At 39.3% G+C, this 25,062-nt stretch overlaps 1 protein-coding gene across 1 annotated transcript in view; it reads right to left on the reverse strand.

Moving 5' to 3' along the window:
• Positions 1-25,062, reverse strand: part of Dock3 (dedicator of cytokinesis 3) — a 367,607-nt gene that overhangs the window by 206,533 nt on the left and 136,012 nt on the right. Inside the window, exon 5 of the mRNA XM_050139541.1 lies at positions 21,396-21,492. Coding sequence (XP_049995498.1) covers positions 21,396-21,492 — 97 coding nt within the window. The remainder of the gene's footprint in view (positions 1-21,395; positions 21,493-25,062) is intronic.

Raw genomic sequence — 25,062 nt, forward strand, 5'->3', positions numbered from 1 at the left:
GTCTTTTTGAGACTGTCTGAGTCTGTAATGATCCCTAATTCCATGTATTTTCCAGGAAATGTCATAATTTCATTTTTACTTAAACCAAAAATATCCCAGTGCTATTGTGAACAGAGCTTCAACAGCATAGGTGTGCATGTATATCTCCGTAGTTCATGTTCCGGCTTGGTGGGAGCCTAGCCAGTTTGGACGTTCACCTTCCTAGACATGGATGGAGCGGGGAGGACCTTGGACTTTCCACAGGGCAGGGAACCCTGACTGCTCTTTGGACTGGAGAGGGAGGGGGAGAGGAGTGCGGGGAGGGAGGGAGGAGGGGGAGGGAAATGGGAGGCTGGGAGGAGGTGTTAACTTTTTTTTTCTTTTTCTCAATAAAAAATTTAAAAAAAATTACAGGTCTAAGATGGTATCTCAAAGTTGTTTTGATTTGCATTTCCCTGATTGCTAAGGAAGATGAACATGTCATTAAGTATCTTTTGACCATTTGAAATTCTTCTGTTGAGAAAACGCTGTTTAGTTCAGTACACAATTTTTAATTGGGTTATTTAGAATTTTAGTATCTAATTTCTTGAGTTCTTTATATATTTTGGAGCGCAGTCCTTTGTCTGATGTGGGGTTGGTGAAGCTCTTTTCCCATTCAGCAGGCTGCCTTTTTGGCTTATTGACTGTGTCCTTTGCTTTATAGAAGCTTCTCAGTTTCAGGAAGTCTCATTTATTTATTGTTGCTCTTATTGTCTGTGCTACTGAGGTTATACTTGGGAAGTGGTCTCCTGTGCCTATGAATTGTAGGCTACGTCCCACTTTCTCCTCTATCACGTTCAGTGTGGTTGGATTTATATTGAGGTCTTTAATCCATTTGGACTTGAGTTTTGTGCATGGTGATAGATATAGATATATTTTCATTCTTCTACATGTTGACGTCCAGTTATGCCAGCACCATTTGTTGAAGATGCTTTCTTTTTTCCCTGTATAATTTTAGCTCCTTTGTCGAAAATCAGGTGTTCATAGGTTTGTGGGTTAATATCCGGGTCTTCTCTTCGATTCCATTGGTCAATGTCCCTGTTTTTATGCAAATACCAGGCTGTTTTCATTACTGTAGCTCTGTAATAGAACTTGACGTCAGGGATGGTAATGCCTCTGGAAGTTCCTTTATTGTATAAGATTGTTTTGGCTATCCTGAGTTTTTTGTTTTTCCATATGAAGTTGATTATAGTTCTCTCAAGGTCTGTGAAGAATTTTGATGGGGTTCACCTTATTAATTCGCTTCTCTAGGATCATGAACTAAAGGCTCAATGTCCTTTGTTTATGTCTAGTATTATGCATGTAATATACATGAAAGTTAGGAAACTAATAATGGGCCAGTGGGCAAGGAGATACATCCAGAATAGAGACACAGTAGTTTAGGGGTGAGGTGAACATAGAGAAGGGGAAGTACAGTAATACGGAAATGCAGGGACAGGGGAAGGGTTAACAAAGTGAAGTGTGCATGAAAAATGAGAACCTATGACCTTACAACCTAAGTGAAAATATTATGAAATAGGATACTAGATATATGTGATAGAAAAGAATGGTGCAATGGATACTTGGAGCTAGAAGTGTAAGTAAGGATGGGGAAGTGGGATAGGAAAATAAGGGACACAGGGTGTTAACTAAAACTAAGGAAATATGACGAAGCTATGAAACTCCACCACCACTTGAGCAATTAAGCATAATTTTTAAAGGGGGAAAATGAACAGAGGTATGGGTGAACAATATTATTCCCATAAGATATGAGTTATTTAATGAAAATCTCAATGTCATGCACAGGCTATCTCTCAATTAGTGACCACAAAGACACCCTAAACAAGATGGACTTTTGCTTTTGCTCTTGGTTGCTTATCATAAATAGACTGTAAGTCCCTGTTTATGGAAAACACACCACATTTCATTTACAGGACATAAAGAAATCAATCTTGAACTGACCACAAGATTCCCATCCTGCTAGCTAGTTTTTATAGTGCTGGAAGTACTATTCAGTCTGCTGGGGAAAGGAAGAAAAGATATCAATGGTCTGATCCAGCACTCTACCCTGCCACGCAAAATATGCCCACTTATTTTTCCCACCACTCTACACCCCCATCCCCACCTAACCAACTGATTTCTTAACTAGATTTGATGCCCTGATCCATAGGATCCATAGCTAGGATGCCACAAGTCCTAGGACAGAGTAGTTACTGCAGAGACTTAAGGGCTAAGAATAAGTGGCTTTGAGTGCTCAGTCACAAATGGAACATTTCTATCAACCGCCTTCCCCAATGTTCAGGGAAAATCATAGAAGACAAGCAGGAAGAATTTAAGAGCTAGAGGATAGGAAAGAGTTCTATGAAATGTTGGCCTCTGGTTATGACATGGCTGTTGTACCAACTCATGAACTCATAGCACCTGAGTTAAAATACAAGATTTAAGTAAGTTTAAAATTAGAACAAGGATTAGAGGAGGCTCCTGATGCACATCTAGCTGGGAGGTCGACAGCTGACAGCTGCTAAGGGGAAACTCACTTTTCTTTGGGGGAGGGGATGAACACTAGTAGACTGCCCATGTTACAGGGAATGACCACACACACACATACTGGACTTAGTGGCTTTTTCTTTTTAAATTTATTTAAAAAAGAAAATAAACTATCTTTTTCCATTATACATACCAATACCAGTTCCCACTTCCTCCCCCGTCCATCCCCTTCACATATTCCCCACCCCACCCCCATCCATTTTTCTGAGAGGGCAAGGCACATTGTTTTGGGGAAAGTCCAAGGCCCTCCCTACTATATCTAGGCTGAGCAAGGTATCCATTCAAAGAGAATAGGTCCCCAAAAAGCCAGTACAAGCAGTAGGGTTAAATCCGGGTACTACTGCCAATGGCCCCTCAGTCTGCCCCAGCCATCCAACTGTCAACCACATTCAGAGGAACTAGTTTGGACCTATGCTGGTTCCTTCCCAGTCCAGTTGGTGTTGGTGAGCTCCCATTAGCTCAGGTAGACTGTTTCAGTGGGTGTCCCCATCATGGTCTTGACATCTTTGCTCATATTCTCATTCTTCCCACTCTTCAACTGGACTTGGGAGCTCACTCCAGTGCTCCAGTGTGAGTCTCTGCCTCTCTTTCCATCACTTGCTGGATGAAGGTTCTATGGTGATATTTAAGATATTCATCAGTCTGACTACAGGACAAGGCCAATTCAGGCATCCTCTCCTCTGCTGCTTATGGTCTTAGCTGGGATCATCTTTGTAGATTCCTGGTAATTTCTCTAGTACCAGGTTTACTGCTAACTCCACAAAGGCTCCCTCAATCCAGATACCACTTTCCTTGCTCTCATCTCTGATCTTCCTCCATTCCCTCAAGTTCTCCTCTCCCTCCCCCTTTTCTCTTCTCTTCCCCTTCCCACCCTCCCTTCTCCCCCTACTCCTATATTCCTGATTTTGTCAGATGATCTTGTCTATTTTGACTTTCCAGGTAGCTCTATATATCTTTTTCTTAGGGTTCATCTTGTTACTTAGCTTCTCTAGGACCATGAACTATAGGCTCAATATCCTTTGTTTATGGCTAGTATTCACTTATGAATCAGTACATACCATGTTCCTCTTTTTGGGTCTGGCTTACCTCACTCCGGATGGTGTTTTCTAGTTCCATCAATTTGCATGCAAAATTCACAACAAACAAAAGATATAACGTTGGGAAGAAAGCTGGAAATAAGTTGGGAGAGATGGAAGAAAGGAGTATGGAGATGGATATGATCAAGATAATATATTATGAAATTTTCAAATATATATTTTTCTAAATATGTATGTATATATATATTACATATATATATTTCTTTGAGAAAAGGCAGGAAATAAACACATGTAGATTTAGTTTTGAGATAAACTTTTCCTTAGCAAACTCTTTTCTCCTCTGGAGTTAAAACTTCACACTATTCTCATCCCCAGCATAAGATTTCACTGTTTTTATTTCTTTAATTTTGGGGAGAATTTAAGAAGAATTTGTATTATTTTTACTCTAAAAGTTTGGCAAAATTCACCTATGAAACTTATTTGCTACTGTTCTATTCAGTCTTTCTCTTCCTTCATTATTCAGTCTTGGGAGGTTTTATGTTTCTGGGGATTTAGCTACTTCAATTTTGCCAATTCACTAGCACATAATCATATGTTCTTCTCTTTATCAGTAGCATTAGATGTAATGCATCTTTCATATCTGACATTATCTACTCATATTATAATTTCTGAGAGGTTCTTACTATGGAGTCATAAAGCTGACCTCAGACTCAAGATGATCCTGCCGCAGAGCCCATGTGCTGGATTCCATACAGCAGCAGTATGCATGGCCCTGGATTTATTTATATAGAGACTTCTCTCTTTAGGGTAAATGGCTCATTTTGCCTTTTCAGAATACATCAGTTTCTTGAAATGGTTTTTAATATCCTTTTTGTGTTTTTTCTTTTTTCTGAAGCTGAGGACCGAACCCAGGGCCTTGTGCTTGCTAGGCAAGCGCTCTACCACTGAGCTAAATCCCCAACCCCATTTGAATCAGATAAGATGTCATCCATGTAATGATAAATTATGGACTTGGGGAATTGTTTACGAATTATTTCCAATGGCTTACTTACAAAATATTGGCACAATGTAGGACTATTGAGCATACCCTGTGGGAGGACAGTCCATTGATATCTCCTATTAGGCTGAGAATTATTATAAGTAGGCACTGTGAAGGCAAATTTTTCTCTATCCTTTTCTTGTAACGGTATAGTGAAAAAACAATCTTTCAAATCAATAACTATAAGAGGCCATCCCTTTGGTAATAGAGAAGGCAAAGGAATTCCAGATTGTAGTGGGCCCATAGGTTGAATTACCTTGTTGACAGCTCTTAAATCTGTCACCATTCTCCATTTACCAGATTTCTTTTTTACAACAAACACAGGAGAATTCCAAGGGCTGGTTGATTCTTCAATATGGTGAGCATCTAGTTGCTCTTGCACCAGCTGTTCCAATGCCTGCAATTTATCTTCAGCTAGAGGCCACTGTTTGATCCATATTGGCTTCTCAGTTAGCCATTTTAAAGGTAGGGCTGTTGGTACCTCTAAAGGTTTGGTATTTGCTATATGTTCTTGTACAGCCTGAATGGCTGGTGACCTTTTTCCATAATACCTCATCATATCTTTCCTAGAATTATGAGTTCCTGGAACTACCGGAATGTTAATCTGGGTATTCCATTGCTGTAGTAGGTCACGGCCCCATAAATTTATGGCAATATTGGCTATATATGGCCTTAGTCTTCCTATTTGCCCTTCGGGCCCTATGCATTCAACCCATCTTGTGCTTTGTTTTACACGAGATAGGGTTCCAATTCCCAGAAACTGAACATCTACCTCTTGAAGAGGCCAATTCGGATGCCAAGATTCTGGAGTAATGATACTTACATCCGCACCTGTGTCTAATAAGCCTTCAATAAAAGTGCCATTTATACAGACTCTTAGCTTTGGTCTTCGATCATTAATAGAAGTCTGCCAAAATATACGTTTATTCTGTCCTACTGGGTTTTTTGACTCATTCTCCATGCATAATTCATCATTTAGATCAGTATTGCTTTTTACAGCAGAGATTGGAGCTTTTAATTTTCTTGGTGAGGCACATTCTCCACTGTGACTGGGAATGACTGGGCCACTGTTGGGTTGGGGGCCTGCGAGAGGCCCCTCAAGGAGTTTCCCGGCGGTATCGGGTTGCCTTGTTTGTCTGTTGTTGACCTGCATTCGTTGGACCAATGTCGACCTTTACCGCATCTCCTACATATACCTGAAGGCCTAGGTCTCCTATTTTTGTCATTCCCAGAGGAGATATTATTCCTAGAAATTCTGTGCTTGCAATCCCTTTTCAGATGTCCTAATTTACCACAATTAAAACACCTGGCAGTTTGATGTCTCCTCATTGCTGTGGAAACCGCTTCTCCTACCCAAGATTCATCATTATAGCTAAACGCCTCAACATTCATCGTATGCTGAATCCATTCATCCATAGGTGCTGATCTAGACTTTAAAGGCCCAATTATCTTTTTGCATTCTATATTTGCATTCTCAAAAGCTAGAGATTCAAGAAGTATTCGTCTAGATTCTGGGTCTGTTACCCCTATGTCCAGAGCCTTAATTAATCTTTGCAAAAAGTCAATAAAGGGTTCTCTCTGTCCCTGCCTAATTCTGGTATATGATTCAACCCTTTTTGCTGGATCTTGTATCCTATTCCAAGCATTTAAAGCTGCTTGGTGACATAGACACAGTACTTCATCATCATAAAGAGCTTGGACCTGTGGATCAGCATATTCTCCTGCACCAAGAATTTGATCTTGGGAAACCTCGACACCTTTTGCTCTTCCTTGCTGTTCCATATGTTTGGATTCTTCTCTGAAATAAATTCCAAACATCAAGGAAGGTCCCTTATCTAAAACTGCAGACACTAACTGATGGAAATCATAGGGGGTAGCTCTAGCGTTAGAAGCCCAAGTCCTTATCATTTCCTTTACATAATCATTGTGCAAACCAAAATTAACAATAGCCTGCTTAATTTCTTTTAGATCATTCATTGCTATTGGCGTCCATCTAGCTTCTCTGACTCCCCTTGAGCCTTTAGAAGTTGACGCTTTGTCAGAATTAAGTATAGGGTATGTAGCAAAAACCCTGGGTAAGCCAGTTCTAATAGCTGGTGGCGGCATTGTATACTGTCCTTGTGCCTCCTTACTCTGTTCACCAGCTCCAATAATTTCTTCAATCTTTTCAAATCTTTTTATCATTGTCTCTCTTAAATCCTGAATCTCCTGACCTGTATATGTTTCTAGTAAAGATAGTATGGTTCTTTGGAGTGCCATAATCTTCCTAAATGATAGAATATGCAAAAGAATACTAAACCCTAGTAGCCAGTAAATTAAGTTATCCTCATAGTCATATAAACCTTGCATGATACGACCCATGGTATTGGTAGCCCAAACAGTTAAATTCATGTTGGAAACGAAAACTGCCATATTACCTATTATCCAGCAGGTGGCGCTGTTGCCAAGTCTCGACGAAAACGGGTTCCTGTTTGAGGGTCTGCAGAAATCCGCCTGTCTCTGGGATTAAAGGCGTGCACCACCACCGCCTGGCCGGCCTGGAACTCACAGAGATCCTCCTGCCTCTGCCTCCCCAGTGCTGGGATTAAAGGCGTATGCCACCACCACCCGGTAGGCCTCAGAGATCGTCCTGCCTCTCTGGATATTATGGGCCTGAAGGCCGAGTGTATCTCGGACTCGACACTGGGGCCTAAGTCACGAACTAAACAAAAAATGGCGTACAGGGAACCATAAACCCAGAATCCAGGGGTAGAGAAGAGTAACCAGGAAGCTGTGTATGCCTCCACGTGACAGAGTCACCCTGAGGGGTTGCAGCTTCTGCAACCGGTAACCGCGTGCTCTGGTTCACACCACTTAAGAGCTGTACTCGTAAGGGAGATTTAAAAACGACTCAGAAAAGAGTAAACCACGCAGGCAGAGACTACGCGGGCCTGTGGAGTTTAAATCCACGTGGGGAAGCAGATGATAGGGTGCGTGGGGACTTGAAGTCAATCTGAGGTGTCTAAAAAAATATAAAGAACTGCAGCAAGAAAAGCCAGTGCGTGATAATTTATATTAAACTGCTGGCTCCACGCACAAGGCACCGACTACAAGGCCGCCACAAGGCACAGGCCACACGGCCGCCCGCCGCAAGGCACAGGCCACACGGCCGCCCGCCGCAAGGCACAGGCCGCGGCTAAGGAAGGGAGGGCTCGTGCCAAGCCGAACTCGAGCGGGGAAAGGAGAGGTCCTAAAAGCCAAACGTTCGGGCGCCAGATGAAGGCGTAAGTCACGAACAAGGCCACACCAGTTTGGAGTTATGATTAATAGGGTGTTATTTATTTAAAGGGGAAAACTTACAGATCACCGTCCCAGACAACAGCCATCTGCACAACCAGGAAGGGAATCTAGTCTCCGGCGGAGCAGGAAGTGAAGAGAGCGAGCAGAGGAAATAGCCGCTTTTTTAAAGGGAGAGAGACCACGCCCCAATGGGCTGGTATCACAGCAGCTATTGGTTGGAGGGGCGGAAGGACCTCCCGCAACACCCCTTAATTTCCTTTTTTGCATATGTTTGAAAACTTTATCAAATTTCATCAATTTTGTTTTAGGCAGGATCACACTAAATAGCCCTTGCTGGCCTGGAACTCCCTACATAGAACAACAGTCTGGCACTGAACTCACAGAAATCCTTCTACATCTGCCTCCTGAGTGATTAAAGACATATATTATAATGTTCAGCTATTTTTTCCTGTTGGTTTTCTAATGTCTTTGTTCTACTGCCTCTATATCTGAATTTCATAAACTATGCATATCTAAGATCGTGACTATCCCAGATAAAAATGAAAAAAAAAACTATGAAAAATACTAAATCACACAGGGAATGACTAAACTGATCTAGCTCAAAGATAAGACAAGTCTAGCTGACATATAGTTAGAAATCTGTTAGTGCAGAGAATCTCAACATGAGCCAGACTACGATGAACTAGAAGAGGTGGCGGCTCCTGCAGCTTCTGCCATATCTGATTAGCAGAATATCAGAAAACAGCAAACATTAGAAAACAAGACACCTGGCCACATATGATACATGAACATACATGCTTCAACATGGATTCATTATTCCTTCATCGTGAGGAGTCAAGTGGCCAACATTAAATAGTAATTATACACAACGATGGTCAAATGCCACTATGCTGATTTTTTAATCTTTAAAAATTTTGTATTTTTAAATTTTAATTATGTATATACAGGAAGGTGTGCACATGAGTGCAGTCCCCAAGGAGGCCAAAAAAAGGCTGTATATCAGATGTCCCTAGAGCTGAAGTTATAGGCGATTGTGAGTAGTCCTGTGCATACACTGAGAACCAGGTTCTTCTCTGTAAAATCAGTACATGCTCTTAACTGCTGAGCCTTTTCTTTAGCCCTCAAATGCCATTTTTAAACAAGTCTTTTGGAGTCATTAACAACTTTACCCTCCAAAAAAGAAGAGAACAGCTTTTTGAAAGGATTCCATTACATAGTTCAGGCTGCCTTCAACTTCTTTTATAGCTTAGGTGGCCTCAAAGTCCTGATTCTCTACAGTGCTGGGGTAATGGGCATGTGCCATCATTCTTTTGCGGGGGATGTTTTGTTTTCTTTTTTCTTTGCAGCTTTAGTTGTGCTGGAACTTGCTCTGTAGACTAGGCTCGCCTCAAACTCAGAGATTCACCTGCCTCTGCCTCCTGAGTTCTGGGGTTAAAGGCATGTGCTACCACCATCAGGCTGTGTAATTATTCTTTAAAAATTCTTGGAAATTATTCAAATAAGGCAGCTTGTGTGGTTGATAAAATTAAGAATATTTAGAATTGTAATTGAGGTAAAAATTATTCAATGACCCAAATGCTGTTTCACAAAAGTAACATTACAAATGGTCAATAAAACCAAATCACACAGTAACAAAAGTTTTGAATTTAGAGAAAATGTAAAAGAATGGACACTAGAAACATAGAATACAGTTTCACAATAGAGAAATATATTGTAAAAGTGCTGTACTACATAGAATACCTTTCACATTTCACCCTCCTAACCCTCAGGATTACAAATACATTTGTTTATCAAACAAGTGATAGCTGAATTAGAAGCCACAAGTCATATCATGACATATTTTGAGGGTAACCAAGTACTTCAAATAATAGATCAAAGAATGCATTGGGTAAAATGGTCATTTTTTACTATGTTAATCCTACCTACCATTCTATAAGCACGGGAGATCTTTTTATCTACTGATATTTATTCAATTTCTTTCCTCAAAGACTTCAAGTTGTTTTCTCTTTTTAAAATTCATCTATCGATTTTACATCCTAGCCTCAGCCTCCCCCATCCTCCCCTTCCAGGCTTCCTTCACATGCCCTATGTAGTTGGGTTTTTTTTCTTTTACTCTTGCTCTTTTTGGGGGCTCAGAACCCAGTTTCCTAATAAATACACAGAGACTTATTCTTACTTATGAATGCCCAGCCTTAGTTTGGTTGTTTCCAGCCAGCTTTTCTTAAATTATCCTATCTACCTTTTGCCTCTGGGCTTTACCTTTCTCTGTTTCTGTATATTTTTCCTTCTTATTCTGTGTCCTCTCCTCCTCCTCTTCCCCCCTCTCTCTCTCCCCTCTCTCTCCTCTCTCTCCTCTCTCCTATCTCCTCTCTCTCTCTCTCTCTCTCTCTCTCTCTCTCTCTCTCTCTCTCTCTCTCTCTCTGTTCTCTCTGCCTGGCAGCCCCACTTATCTCTCTCCTGCTTAGTTATTAGCCATTCAGCTCTTTATTAGACCAATCAGATGTTTTAGGCAGGCAAAGTAACACAACTTCACAGAGTTAAACAAATGCAACATAAAAGAATGCCACACGGGGCTGGAGAGATGGCTCAGAGGTTAAGAGCACTGGCTGCTCTTCCAGAGGTCCTGAGTTCAACTCCCAGCAACCACATGGTGGCCCAAAGCCATCTGTAATGAGATCTGGTGCCCTCTTCTGGCATGTGGGCAGACAGAACACTGTATACATAATAAATAAATAAAAATCTTTAAAAAAGAATGCCACACATATTTGCATCATTAAACAAATATTCCATAGCATACACAGATGTAACACATCTTCAACTAATATTCCATGACACACCCCTATTCCCATCCCCAACCTCCTCCTATTGTCTCCATCCAAAAAATGACAGGTCTTCCATGAGTATAAATAAAACATTGGGCATATCAAGTTGCAGTAAACTAAGCATTTCCCCTTGTATTACAGTTAGGCAGGCAAGGTGACTCAGTATGAGGCGTAGGGTCCCAAAAATCAGTAAAAGAGTCGCAATGAGAAGGCTCACAGAAGCAACTAACTGGAGCCATAGGGGCTCCTCAACTGAAGAATGGATAAAGAAAATGTGCTACATTTACATAATGAAGTATTATTCACTTGTTAAAATGGTATCATGAAATTTGCAGGCAGATGGATGGAACTAAAAAAAAAAAACTCATCCTGAGTTGCTGGGAGCCGATTTGAGTGGCTGCCATTACAAGATGGCATTTGGCCCCGGCCTTGCTTGATACCATAATAAAGGTTGCAGTTCTTCCACCAGAAAACAGGATGAGTTGTTGTGATCTAGCTGCCCACACTCCCCCTGACTGGCAGGGGAACTTCCTTGTGGTCTGTAATTGACAAGGAGGTTTGTTTTCTTTCTGGCCTGTGGGTCTCCAGAGAAGCAGTTAAAGTATCAAAGGTTGCTAGGCAGACTCCCTATATAAGCAACTACAGCTCAGAGCTCGGGGCCCCTTGCTTTCTGCTCTCCCTTCAACCAAGAGGCTCCAATAAAAGCCTCATTTGGGAAGAATCCTCGTCTGGTGGCTGTTCCTTCCTGCTGGTCAGGGAGTTCGCTGCACTGAGTGACCCAGACTCAGAAAGACAAACATAGTATGTACTCACTTATAAGTGGATATTAGCTATTAAGTAACTGATAATTATGCTGGAAACCACAGACCCAAAGAGCTAAGTAACAAAGAGGCCTTAACGGGGGTGAGAATGACACCTGTATCTCCTTGAGAAGGGGAAAAAGAATTGATTTTATGGGGGACTGGGAACAGGTGGTAATGGGAACAGGAAGAATCAGGTGTGGGAGTACTGGAAAAGAAAATTGGAATTCAGGGGCATTGTCGGTGAGGGGGGACAATGCGGAAATCTAGTATAATAGAACTCCCCTGGAATCTTCAATAGTGATCCTAGTGAAGATTCCTAGTAATGGGAGATATGGAATTTGAACTGGCCATCTTTTGTAACCAGGCAAAGTTTCCAGTGGTGGGACTGGGACATCAACTTAACCACAAAATCTTCAACTTACAATTTACCCCTGCAAAATGTGCTGGGGTAAAAGTGGTATAGAACGTGTAGGAGTGGCCAATTCTAGGGAATGGAGCCCACGCCTGACACCGTCTGGATGGCTAGGAACCAGAGGCTGGAGACCTCAGAGACCTAGGATAGAACCAAACATGACTGAAAAATTAATGCAATGATTCCTAATGATATTCTGCTATACTCATGGATCAGTGCCTAGCCCAGTCATTATCAGTGAGGCTTCATCCAGCAACTGATGGGAGCAGATGCAGAGGTCTACAGCCAAACATTAGGTAAAGCTCAGAGAACCCAGCAGAAGGGGGGGCAGGACTTGTAGGAGCCAGAGGGACTGATGATACATACTGGGAAAGCATGAAACACAAGATCAACTAAGTAGGGCTCACAGGGGCTAACAAAGACTGAAATGACAATTACAGAGCCTATATGGGTCTGAGCTAGGTACCCTGCATATGTGTTAAGGTTGTGTAGCTTGGTGTTCTTGTGGAACTCCTAACAGTGGGAGTGGGGACTGTCTCTGCCGCTTTTGCCTGCTCTTGAGACTCTTTTCCTCCTACTGGCTTGCTTTGTCCAGCTTTCAAATAAGGGTTTGTGCCTAGTCGTACTGTAAATTGTTATACTGTATTTGGTTGATATCCCTGGGAGCCTTTATCTCTTCTGAGAAGTGGATATGGGAAGAGGGTAGGTGTGAGGGAAGACTGGGAGTAATAGAGGGAGGAGAAACTGTGATCAGGATATAAAAAATGCATTAGAGAAGAATTAAAGAAAAAAAAGAAAACATACAAGGATATATATTCCATTTTACATTTTGCCACTTTGTATGAATGATCAAATTACTTTATATCCTTATCAAAAATTGGTATTGTTATACTTTTATAGATGTGTGGTATTGTATTTTAGCTTTTTCTACTGGATGCTAATGGCAATGGATAGTTTTAGTGTACTTATTTCCCACTTCTGCATTCTCTTCGGTGAAATGCCTTTTTAGGTTATCTAATGATTTTTGTAATAGGACTTTTTACAAATTCTGAAAAACTAAACAAGTAGATAAAATAAAAAACATCATAACTTGTTAGCCATCAATTTGCTAGGGTTTTAAAACCCAGTCAAAGATGTAAAACCTTTCTTTCATATTAACGCAGCATCTCAGAAACTTCTGATTTAGATTCCGTTTCTTCTAAGTGTCATCCTTCTATTTTCCCTGCTTTTAAAAAAAAACCCCACATTATAAACTTTAGCCTTGCAAAGAATTGCACCAAGATGTTCTGCCTTTTACACGCACATAGTTCATGCAATCAATCAATTTCTCTCACATGTGCACATGGAAAACTGCACCCTAAAACCAACAAACAGTACATGGCGTCTGCTGCCTTATTATATCAGCTGCAATAGTTTTACTTTTTTCATTAGCTTAAATCATTTTGCTTCACATATCTTTACTTTTTGAACTATAAAATTAATATTAAATTTCTTTTTCTGTCTTCATGTTTTCTTTGACTAACCCCTTCCACCTTAGCCACTTCTCTGAGTTACCATGAGATATCTGGAAATGAATGTGGGGGAAAAAAGACAGCTACTTTTCAAATGAAGACATTCTAGGTGACTGTGAGTGGACCTTAGGCTGAATACATCAAAAGAACTGGCACCTATCGCATGCTCTTTGGTGCAATTTATTTAAGTATAACTGCTCATCTGACATACTGAGATCAGTGGTGCAACTATCTACAGGGAAATCAGTGAGTCTAAATTGAGGTCTGAAACTCTTTACAAATTTTCCAGTACTCACCAAATAGAAATATTTTCAAACATTTAAATGCTTAGTAAAATATTCTATAATAAAATGGTTTACAATATGAGCATTTTTAAAAAGTCACAAGATCTGAGTTTCCCTAATCTAAAGGCAAGACTTAAAATATTTTCAAACTGAACAAACTTAATAATATGTAAGTATAAATGTCTATAGTAACATTTACATTCAAGAAACTATGCAAAAAAGGATAACCTTGGCTTTTTATTATATGGGGGGACTTTACTCTAGGTCCTAAGGCATCAGTGAAATGGCTCTGTAGGCAGAGGCCTTGTCACTGGAACTGATGACCTGAGTTTGAGTTCCAGGGCCCACATAGTAGAAGAAAAGAACTGATTCCTGTAAGTTGGCCTCTGACCTCCACACATACACAGTGGCACTCACGTATTCACTGGTAGACAAGACAGGTATGTGTACGCACACACACACAAAATAAATGTAATTTAAAAAAATTTAAAGACTCTAGGTCCAATTAATCTAGGATTAACTGTTATCCAAAGCAAAGCTCTAGATAATTTATTAGAATATGAAACTCATTCTCCAAATTCAGACAATTAGGTCTTCATATTATTAGGGTCATAAACTCAAAATTCTCTTTCCACCTCTGCAAGAGACCATAGGCACAAAATTAAACTTCTCTGTAAAAAGTTAATGCCAGCTCCCTTGCTGTTAGGATAGAAGATGGTCACCTCTCATAGGGGCAGCAAAAGGAATGATGAATTAATTTCTAGTAAATTCAGCTTCTTGGCAGAATCCACAGGAGATACAAATGACTGTAAAGAGCATCTGTATGCATCTACATGTTATATTATTGGTCCTTCATATATGATAGTGACATGATTTTTTTAAAAATATTTATTTATTTATTTATTTATTTATTTATTTATTTATTTATTATGTATACAATATTCTGTCTACATGTATGCTTGCAGGCCGGAAGAGGGCACCAGACCTCATTACAGATGGTTGTGAGCCACCATGTGGTTGCTGGGACTTGAACTCAGGACCTTTGGAAGAGCAGGCAATGCTCTTAACCACTGAGCCATCTCTCCAGCCCCCGTGACATGATTTTTGAAGCAACTTGACACAAGACTATGTCTCCTTTCAAATCAATATGTATGGGCAATCTCCAAAGCAACTGACACAAATGAGCACCCAAGAACAAATCTGAAGATTCACCAAATACTTGGTGTTTCAAAAATACAATTCAGACCCAGCATGGGGGCACAAGCCTTTAATCCTAGCACTCAAGAGGCAGAAAAGATTTCTGTCAGTTCAAAACTGCATAGTGAGTTTTAGAACAGCCAGGTCTACATAATTATACACAATAATCAAAAAAACTATTAAAAACATTTCTCTCTAGTTTACATAAGCTTCCTCTTTCATTTAAAACACAAGCATCCAATGGACAGGAGTCACACAAAAAATTCATGCATATTGCATGAAGACCAAAAGTGTTTGGCCACTACTACAGGATAGCAATATGGAGATTCCTCACAAAACTAAAAATAGCACTATATGATCCAGTTATACTACAACTAGCTATTTACTCAAAACATTCTAAAGCAGCATATGATAGGATACAGGCATTTGTATGTCTATCGAGGTCTACTCACAACAGCCAAGTTCTAGAATTAGCAGCCTAGATACTTATTATTAGATGGAAGGAAGGATAAAGAAAATGTGGTGTATAGATACACACAAATACATACATACACAATGACAGTCTGTTAAGCAATCAGCAAGAATGAAATAGCATTTTCTAAAAAGTGGATGGAATTGCAGATTATATTACAGAAAATAAAAATACTGCATGTTTTCTCTCATGTGGAATCCAGTATACTTTTTAAGACACAACTGTGAAAGATGATGTATCACAGCCTTTAGCTAGAGTATCTGAGAACTATACTGGAGACAGCTGGAGAACAACCAACCTATGAGGTGGATGACAGAAGAAATTCACTAGTTTCAGTAATAAAGAAACGTTAGAAAACAGGACAGAAGCATCCAAGGTCATTCTAAAAAGCTCAACCCTAATTAGAAAATGTCTCCTCCCAGCGCCAAGGCAAGCAAAACTGGAGAGGATCAGAACTGCTGCTTGTGAGAAAGTTGGAGCCTCAGAAAATCTGCACAATACTCTTAGTGACATATAATTCAAAGAGGGAAGAAGGAAGGGGAGAGAGGTGACCCAAAAGCTTCCAGAGGCATGGCAGAGGAGCTCTCGAGAATTCTGGGAAACCTCTCTCAGCATTCAATCATGGAGTGGATAGCCACTTTTAAAAGGTCCCTCCTTGTACAGTCAGCAACTAGGTAGCTCTAGAGACAAAGAAATTTATCGTCAGAGCTAGTTCTGGAAACACAGAACAGGTGTCACAGGACAGAACAAGTGAGATTTGACCTACAGAACATCTCTACATAAAAGAACACTAAATCAGAAAGTTATAGTGTATTCTACAAGGTAGAAATCTAGCCTAGGCCATAAACTTAGAGTGTGACATATAAATAAAGACACCACACCTCCAAGGCATCTATTTGAGGATCTGTGCAGAGACAGGACCAGCACTTGAAACCTGCCACACACTGGGCTGTACAAAGCAGAACAGCGCATGCAGCTCGCCTCAGAAAAGAACTGTACAGGACCACAACCCAGAGATGGCACAGAAATAAGCCCGGTCCCTGTGCATGGGTCAGGGACTCCTTACTTCTTACAGAAAACTGTCTCTGTCTATGGTACAACTCTATCTGAACTGTCCTTCTCCTGTAATCAGATTGATGACTACCCTAATTGTCATCATAGAACATTGATCCAGTAACTAATGAGAGCAAATGCAAAGGAGAGATCCACAGCCAAGCATTGGGCCAAGCTTCCAGAGTCCTGTCAAAGAGAGGGAGGAAGGGTTATATGGGATGGGGGAAGGTGAAGATCATGATGGAGAAGCCCACAGAAGACAGCTGACCCAAGCTAATGGGAACTCATGGACTCTGGACTGACAGCTGAGGAGCCTGCATGGGACAGAACTATACCTCTTCATGCAGGTGACGTGTGTGGCGTGGTCTGTTTGTGGTGCCCCTGGCAGTGGGACCAGAATTTATCCCTGGTGCAGGAACTGTGTTTTTTGTTTTTTTTGGAACCCATTCCCTATAGTGGGATACCTTGCTCAATCTTAATGCAGAGAGGAAGGCTTGGTCCTGCCTCAACTTGATGTGTCAGTCTTTGTTGACTACCCATGGGAGGCCTTACCCTCCTCTCTGAGGAGTGGATGGTGTGTGGGAGATGGGGAGCAAGAGGAGGGGAGGGAGAAAAGGGAAGGGAGAAAGGGGGAACTGTGATTGATAAATACAATGAATAAAAATTTTAAAAACCTATCTTCTTCACTACTATATTTCCATTATTTAATGTGCAATTTCAATTTACTGGGTAACTTAGTCCTGCCCTATTCTCATGTCTCCCCATTTGTGGGATTTTGTAAAGTACACAGATTATCCTTTATTGGCAGTCTTCCTGCCTCAGCCTCCTAAGCTCTGGATTTATCTTAGGTTGTTTGACCGTATTCTTTGCCTTAATCAGAATCAGAATCAGAAATCAGATAATCAGAAATACACCAGTTTTTCTGGGTGGTAAGGAGACTAGAAAGATAAATGAAGACCATTAAAAGAAATAGAGGGTAAAGGGGATGTGCATGGCTTTCTCTGTAAAGCAATATTAACATGAAGATATTCAAAGTCCTACTAAGATAGTTGCCACAATACTGATTTAAAAAAAAAAGATGATCTTATGAGTACGAAGAATCCTTTTCTCCTTAGCTATCCTAGTGCTTGCTCAATAAGACCACAGCAAGGTGGTCAGGGAGGCAGGGACATAAACCACCTATAACTTCAGCAACACTGATTTCTCTTTATTGAAGGTGGTATGGCTAATGTTACTGAGTGTTGAATCTAACAGCAAAAGCCAGTACTGAAAACTTAGTAAAACATTATTTCTCTTGGGAATCTAGTGAAAGGCAGATTAAATAGAACTTTTTATGATAAGGGAATACAGATCCAATTTTACTGAGTAGGCAGTATTGGAAAATCAAGGCATCAAGTAGGAATTGACCCAGTCAACATCATTCCAATTGCCTATTTATAGACTTTCAAAATTCTCACCTTAGAAACTTTGAAATTTGTTAGCTTATAGACATTAGTACTGATGAGAAGCCCATGTTTTAAACAAGGGATACAAAAGTTGTTCTTATATCCCAACATTTACAAGGCAGAGGCAGGAAGATCAGCTTAGAGTCAAGCAGCACTACTAGTAAGTTCCAGGACAGACTGGGCTAGATAGCAAGACCCTAACTAAATACACACACACACACACACACACACAAATCAACAAAGGATCATATCTTATTAGTCAGAAAAATTCATATAAAATATATAAACACAGCTGGGCGATGGTGGCATATGGCTTTAATCTCAGCACTTGGGAGGCAGAGGCAGGCAGATCTTTGTGAGTTCGAGGCCAGCCTGGTCCTCAAGAGTTAGTTTCAGGACAGGCTCCAAAGCTACAGAGAAACCCTGTCTCAAAATAAAGCAAACAAAAAAATGTATAAACATGATATAATTACATTTCATGAAATTCTTCTTTTAATTTTTTTGCACTGAATTTTACTTAAATGATTTAACAGTAGTCAGAAATACTTCAGCTTCTTAGCATATCTTGCATCGAAATAGTGATGGAAGTAGTTTCAAATCCTAGCATGGACAATGGTGACTCTACAATTAAGAATAAAAGTAGTTCTGGGAAACAAAGGTCTTTTCTAGCAATACTGACAATCAGTCATGATTAGATTGTTTTAGGAAAAAGATAACTTTTGTGTGGCTTCAAATGAGCTTACAGTTTTTAGGGTGTTATTTTTCAAGACAGGCTTTCGCCATATAGCTCTAGCTGTCCTGGAGCCTACTATATAGACCAGATTGACCTCAAACTCAGAGATTCACCTGACTCTGCCTCGAGGATGTCGGGATTAAAGGTGTGTGCCATCACAATTGGCTGACAATTCTGTTCTGACAGAAAAACATAATCATGTATTTTCTACAAGCAAAAGTTCTTAAATAACGTTTTATGTATATATGTATGTGTGCGTGTGTATGTATGATATTGTCCAAATAAGCTCCTTACATGAATGAAACCCATTTTATTATGTCCTTGAGATCAATTCAGATTGCTGAATAGTACCATTCATTAATTTCTTTTAGTTTTCTATTGTATCAAAATAAACAAACAAAAAGCTATAAACTCATTTGAAATCACACATAAAGTTATCTTTCTCCTCTTTCAAAAACAACCTAATTATGACTGATCATAAATATTTCTAGAGAAGACATTTATTTCTCATTATAAAATATTTGGTGTTTTATCAGTTTTGTGCCTAAAAAATATTTTATGAGCATTCACGAATTGATTTTTATGTAAATTAAGTTTTCAATTCTTAGGGCAAATATACAAATCTGGGTCATTTATTAAATCTATGTTTGTTATAAGAAAATATAAAAGTTTTCCAAATCCCTGTATCATTTTATATTCTCATCAGCAATACAGAAGAGAACCTGAGCCACATCTATGCCAAGACTTGGTATTAGCAGTATTTTTTATTTCACTATTCAAAAACAGTTGTGCATTTTACTACAGCCTAGTTTTACATTATTTTAATGGTTAATGACAAAGAAAATATTCGATTACTGGCTATCCACATACACTTCTTAATAAAGTCTCTTTTGTATTTTTTGGCAGTCATACCATTGAATAATTTTATTATTTTCAGCTTAGAGAATGTTTTAAATCTTTTTAAATACATCTCTTTTTATGGATGTGTGCTTTGAAATTTTTTTCTAGCCTCTAGTTTTATCTTTTCCATTTACCATGGTAGTTCACAAAGCAAACATTTTGGGTTTTATTGTCTACTCTGTCAAGTTGTTCTTTGTGAGTTACAATTTTGATAACTCTAGAAAATCCCTTCCCTTCTTTACTCTATCTTCTGGAGTCTTCTGGTATATGATTTATTTGTTCTGTCCAGGGGTCTCTGTTGTAATGCTATTATCAGGAAACAACAACAAAAATATTAGCAAGGATATGGAGAAAAGGTAACTACAGCCAAAACAGTGCTAACGACAAATGTGCTTACTCCATCTTGCTAGAATTCAAACCTAAAATGGGTTGTGTTTGGCTCATCTTGCTCAGAATTCATATTCTGCTACTTATTTCTAATGTATAACTATACCCATCTTATTCTCTACTCAGTGTCTAAATGGTTTCACTACTGTTTTTATTTATTTTGAATTTTGTTATCCTTAAAGGCCAACATACTGAAAGCCTGGTTCCTTACTGGTGATTCCACTCATTGAGAGTAAAGAGGATCATGAGAAGCTCTGGTTCACTTAATAGATTACCCACTGATGGATAATAAAGCCAGAGAAATGGGCCTGACTGAAGGAGTAAGTCATCGAAGGAGTGCCTTTGTGTAGTGTATCTTGTTTTTGACACCTTCCAATCTGCTTCTTTTTCCCTGTAATCTGCCATTTTCTTCCATTATATTCTTCCTAACAGTATGCATTACTATGCTCAGGCCCAGATGCAATGGAGAAAAGGGGACCATGAACTCAAAGTGCTACAATCTCCCTTTAGAAAATCTGTCTTTCTTTTAAGTTGTCTTGTCACAGAGATGCCAAGCAACTAACGTAAGTTTCTAATAAATTTTCAGTTAATTGCCAGACTAACACAGTGCTACATATGATACATTCTACTAAGTAGTGCAAGAAACCATTAATACAATGTCTTGGACTAAACCACTATTAGGATGATAAACAATAAAAGGACATTCTCAAGGCTTTTTAATCATTCAGTAAATACTTGTTTATAAAAGTATATGCAACTGATGAAACAGGTAAGACTCATGGTTATGGAACTTAAATTCTAATGATCATATCAGGGTAAAGGTGCCACATATCTTAATATATGAAAAATGTGTTCTGTTTAGGCTCAAAAAATCAATTTACTACATTCCAACTGATAATCAGAACATTCATTTAGAAACTGGTAGTATTTTTTATTACTTTAAAAAAATACCAATCCAAATTCCCACTCCCTCCTCTCCTCCCATCCCCTCCCTCTACACACCCTCTCATCCAACCTAAGAGAGGGTAAGACACTTTGCCTTGTGGAAAGTCCAAGGTCCTCCCCACTACATCTAGGCTGAGCAAGGTATACATCCAAAGAGAAGAGGATTCCCAAAAGCCAGTACATGCAGTAGAGACAAATCCCAGTGCTTCTCAGTGGCCCCTCAGCCTTCCCCAACTGTCAACCACATTCAGAGGGACTAGCTTGATCCTATGCTTGTTCATTCCCAGTCCAGTTGGAGTTGGAGAGCTCCCACTTAGCTCCCACTTAGCTCAGGCAAAGTGCCTCAATGGATGAACCAACTGGTAATACTTTAAAATTTCAAACTGAGAGACTGGCACCAAGGGTAGACTTTCTCTCTTGGTAAACAGAACTCAGAACTTTACTATTCATTAAATTCACATGAACTACATACCACATACAGCTGTTTCTATAGATAGACTGGCCCAATCCTGTAGAGTTGTGAACTACGTACCACATAAAGCTGTTTCCATAGACTGGCCCATTCCTGTAGAGTTGCTGTAACTTCTGTCACAATAGAATCTTCAAGTGGCACCACAGTTTCATACTGCCTAGAAACCAAAATCATCATAGTCACATTATCTTAGATAAAATTTTATATGGCATCTGAAATTTTTCAATGTCATAAACTCAAAATTTATAATCATGACAGTATACAATGGTGTAACTGGAATAAATTAATGTAAAAATATTTGGTTTTGTTCTATAATTTCCAATAGCTTTTATAAAAGCTACCCAGAAAACATTGGAGTTTTTGTTTGTTTTGTTCTTTTTTTAGCATCATCTTAAAACATTGTTTTTTTCTTTAGAAAAACCATAACTCTACAAAACTCTTGCTTAGTGTTGTAGCTTGAATGTAATTAGCCCCCATAATCTGATAAGGAGCAGCATTATAAGGAGGTATGGCTTTGTTAATGTGGGTATGACCTTGTTGAAGTGTATCACACTTGGGGCGGGCTTTGAGGTTTCCCATGCTCAGGATAACATCCAGTGCTATTGACTTCCTGATGCCTGCAAGATGTAGGCCTCTCAGATATTGCCCCAGTACCACATCTACTGCCTGCCACCACGTTCCTTACCATGAAGATGATGGACTGAATCTCTGAAACTGTAAGCTGTCACCTCAATTAAATATTTTCCTTATGAGGGTTGCCATGGTCATGGTGTATCTTCACAGCAACAGAAACCTACTAAGATACTTAGGTAATTAAAAAAGAATTTCTGTAATGCAAAGTAGCTCATACCCTATGCTAAAAGATCTGAAAGGATTCAAAGTCCCTAGCACAGTGCTTAGTGATGGCATTCCTCTAATTGAACTAGGCAGATAAGACTGAAGAAGGTGACTTTGCATTCAAATGGGAAGACAGAAATGTAAAGTTTCAAGGAATACACATACAAAATTAAAATGATACAACTGAAGTAATAAAATAACATGCTAATAATCAATACCAAATAAATGAAGTTTTATGAATTTCAGAAAAATAATTCAAAATTATTATGTTAAGAAATTTCAATTACCTAAAATAGAAAGCAAGATTGGATTTGTGTGGGTGATCCAAATGCCATAAGAGATGGAGTGAAAGGGTAGACCCATTCATATGAAGGTAACATGCCAATAGATATGTATCTTGCTGAATAGAGAGCATTTTCTTACTAGTATAATAGTAGCTTCCTATTATATCTAAAGCTAAAGGACCACAGAGATTATATGATCCTGATTGAATGTTGTAGCAGGTTATGACATTAATGAATTAAGTTCAAAACTATAGGATGTATTTATCTGACATTTGAACAAATAATCTTAAGTAGAGATTAGGTCCTAAAACTTCTTCTGCAGGAAATGTAAATTAACAGCACTGCGTTCATTCAGGACCTGCAAGGAAGGCCGACTCCCATTAGTCCCTAAATTAAAGAAACCCTAGATCCACCGAAATAAACCTGTTAGAACTAATAAATTAATTTGGAAAGCTTCAAGAGACAAAACCAGCATACCAGTACCATTTTTATAATTAGCATTTAACTGCAAAAATAAATTTTGAAAATATCACTTATACTAGTTGAGAATATAACTTGATGATACAGTATTTTCATAGAGTATGTGAGATCTAATGCTTAATAACACAAAATTATATTTTAATAGCATCAAAAAGATATTTAATGAAAATGAGCACATTTCTCAAAAAAATACATGAGACAGATAAACAGATATATTCAAAGATATCTAATTCAATAATACAAAAACTTCAATCAAAACCACAATGAGATATCATCTTACGCCTTTTAGGAAGTTATATCAAATAGTCAAAAGGTAAGGAGTAATAATAAACGTGGAAAAATAGTATCCTTTTATACTTACTAGTAGAAATGTAATTAGTTATAGCAATAATGGAAAACAATAGAGTTCTTAAAAAATAAAAATGAATCACCAGGGTGTTGCGGAAGGTCCTTCCGCTCCTCCAGCCAATAGCCGCTGAGATACCAGCCCATTGGGGCATGATCTCACTCCCTTTAAAAAAGCGACCACTTCCCTTCTCCCTCTCTCTTACTTCCTACTCTGCTTCCGGCAACTAGACTCCCTTCCTGATTGCACAGAGGGCTGTTGTCTGGGACCGTGATCTGTAAGTTTTTTCCCCTTTAAATAAATAACCATTCTATTAATCATAATTCTAAACTGGTGTGGGATTGTTTTTGACTTACGCCTTCACCAGATGACTTAACAATTTGCCTTCTGATATAATCTAAAGGAAATTAAATCACTATCTCAAAAAATATTTAGTCTTCTCAGTCCAGTGACACATTCTTCATAACAGGAAAGATAAAAAAAATAATGGAAAGTTTGTCAAGTGGCTAATGAAATGGCTCAGTCAGTAAAGTACTTGCCACGCAGCATGAAAACCTAAGCTTGATCCTAGAACTCAAAAAGCTAGGTGTGGAGTCGTGTGCTTACAATTCCAGCACTGGGGAAGCAGACACAGGTGGATCCAGAGCATGCTGTCCTGTTGCCTTTGCCTAAATGGTGAACCCTTGGTCTCAATGAGAGACCTTGTCTTAAAAAATAAGGTAGATAGCTGCATTGGAATATTCAGGTCTTGCTGTTATAAGAGACCTGGGATAATTCCTAATGATAATCTGCTATACTCACAGATTGGAGCATAACCCAACTGTCATCAAAGAGGTTTCATCCAGCAACTAATAGAAACAGACGCAGAGAACAACAGCCATACATTAAGCAGAGCTCTGGGAATCGTATGGAAGAAGGGGAAGAAGGATTGTAGGAGCCAATGGTCAAGGACACCACAAGAAAATCCACAGATTCAACTAACCTGGGCTCATAAAGGCTCACAGAGACTAAACCAACAACCAGGGAGCCTGCATGGAACTGACCTAGGCCCTCTGCATATATGTTACAGTTGTTTAACTTGGTCTTCTTGTGGGACTCTTAACAATGGGAGCATGGGCCATCTCTGACTCTGTTGCCTGCTTTTAAGATCCTTTCCTCCTACTGGATTGCCTCATGCAGCCTTAATAAGAGAGGAGATGCCTAGGCTCACTGCAATGTGATATACCATGGGTGGTTGATATCCATGGAAGGCCTGTACTTTTCTACAGAGAAACAGGAGGAAGAGTAGATGGAGGGAGGAAGAGTGGAAGGGGAAGCAACTGGGAGGAAAGAAGAAAGGGAAATTGTGATTGGGATGTAAAAACAAAATAAATGAATGAATGAGTGAATGAGTAAGTAAGCAAGTAAGTAAAACTATTGCTCCTAAAAAGCAATACAAGAGTTTGACCTCTAGCCCCACAGTCACACACATGCACATGCATTTTTATATACACACCCACCCCACTCACATACACACACAGAGAGAGAGAGAGAGAGAGAGAGAGAGAGAGAGAGAGAGAGAGAGAGGTCAAGAAATGAATAAAGAGAATGTAGTGTATATATATTAACAGAATTTTACAGCAATACCACTCTTGGGAATATACCCAAGAGATGCCCTATCATATGACAAAAGCATTTGTTCAACTATGTTCATAGCAGTATTATTTGTAATAGCCAGAACCTGGAAACAACCTAGATGCCCTTCAATGGAAGAATGGATGAAGAAAGTGTGGAATATATA

The sequence above is a fragment of the Alexandromys fortis genome, unplaced genomic scaffold (assembly GCF_014885135.2).
Source record: "Alexandromys fortis isolate MF-2015 unplaced genomic scaffold, M_Fortis_MF-2015_v1.1 scaffold_36, whole genome shotgun sequence".
Taxonomy (NCBI): Eukaryota; Metazoa; Chordata; class Mammalia; order Rodentia; family Cricetidae; genus Alexandromys; species Alexandromys fortis.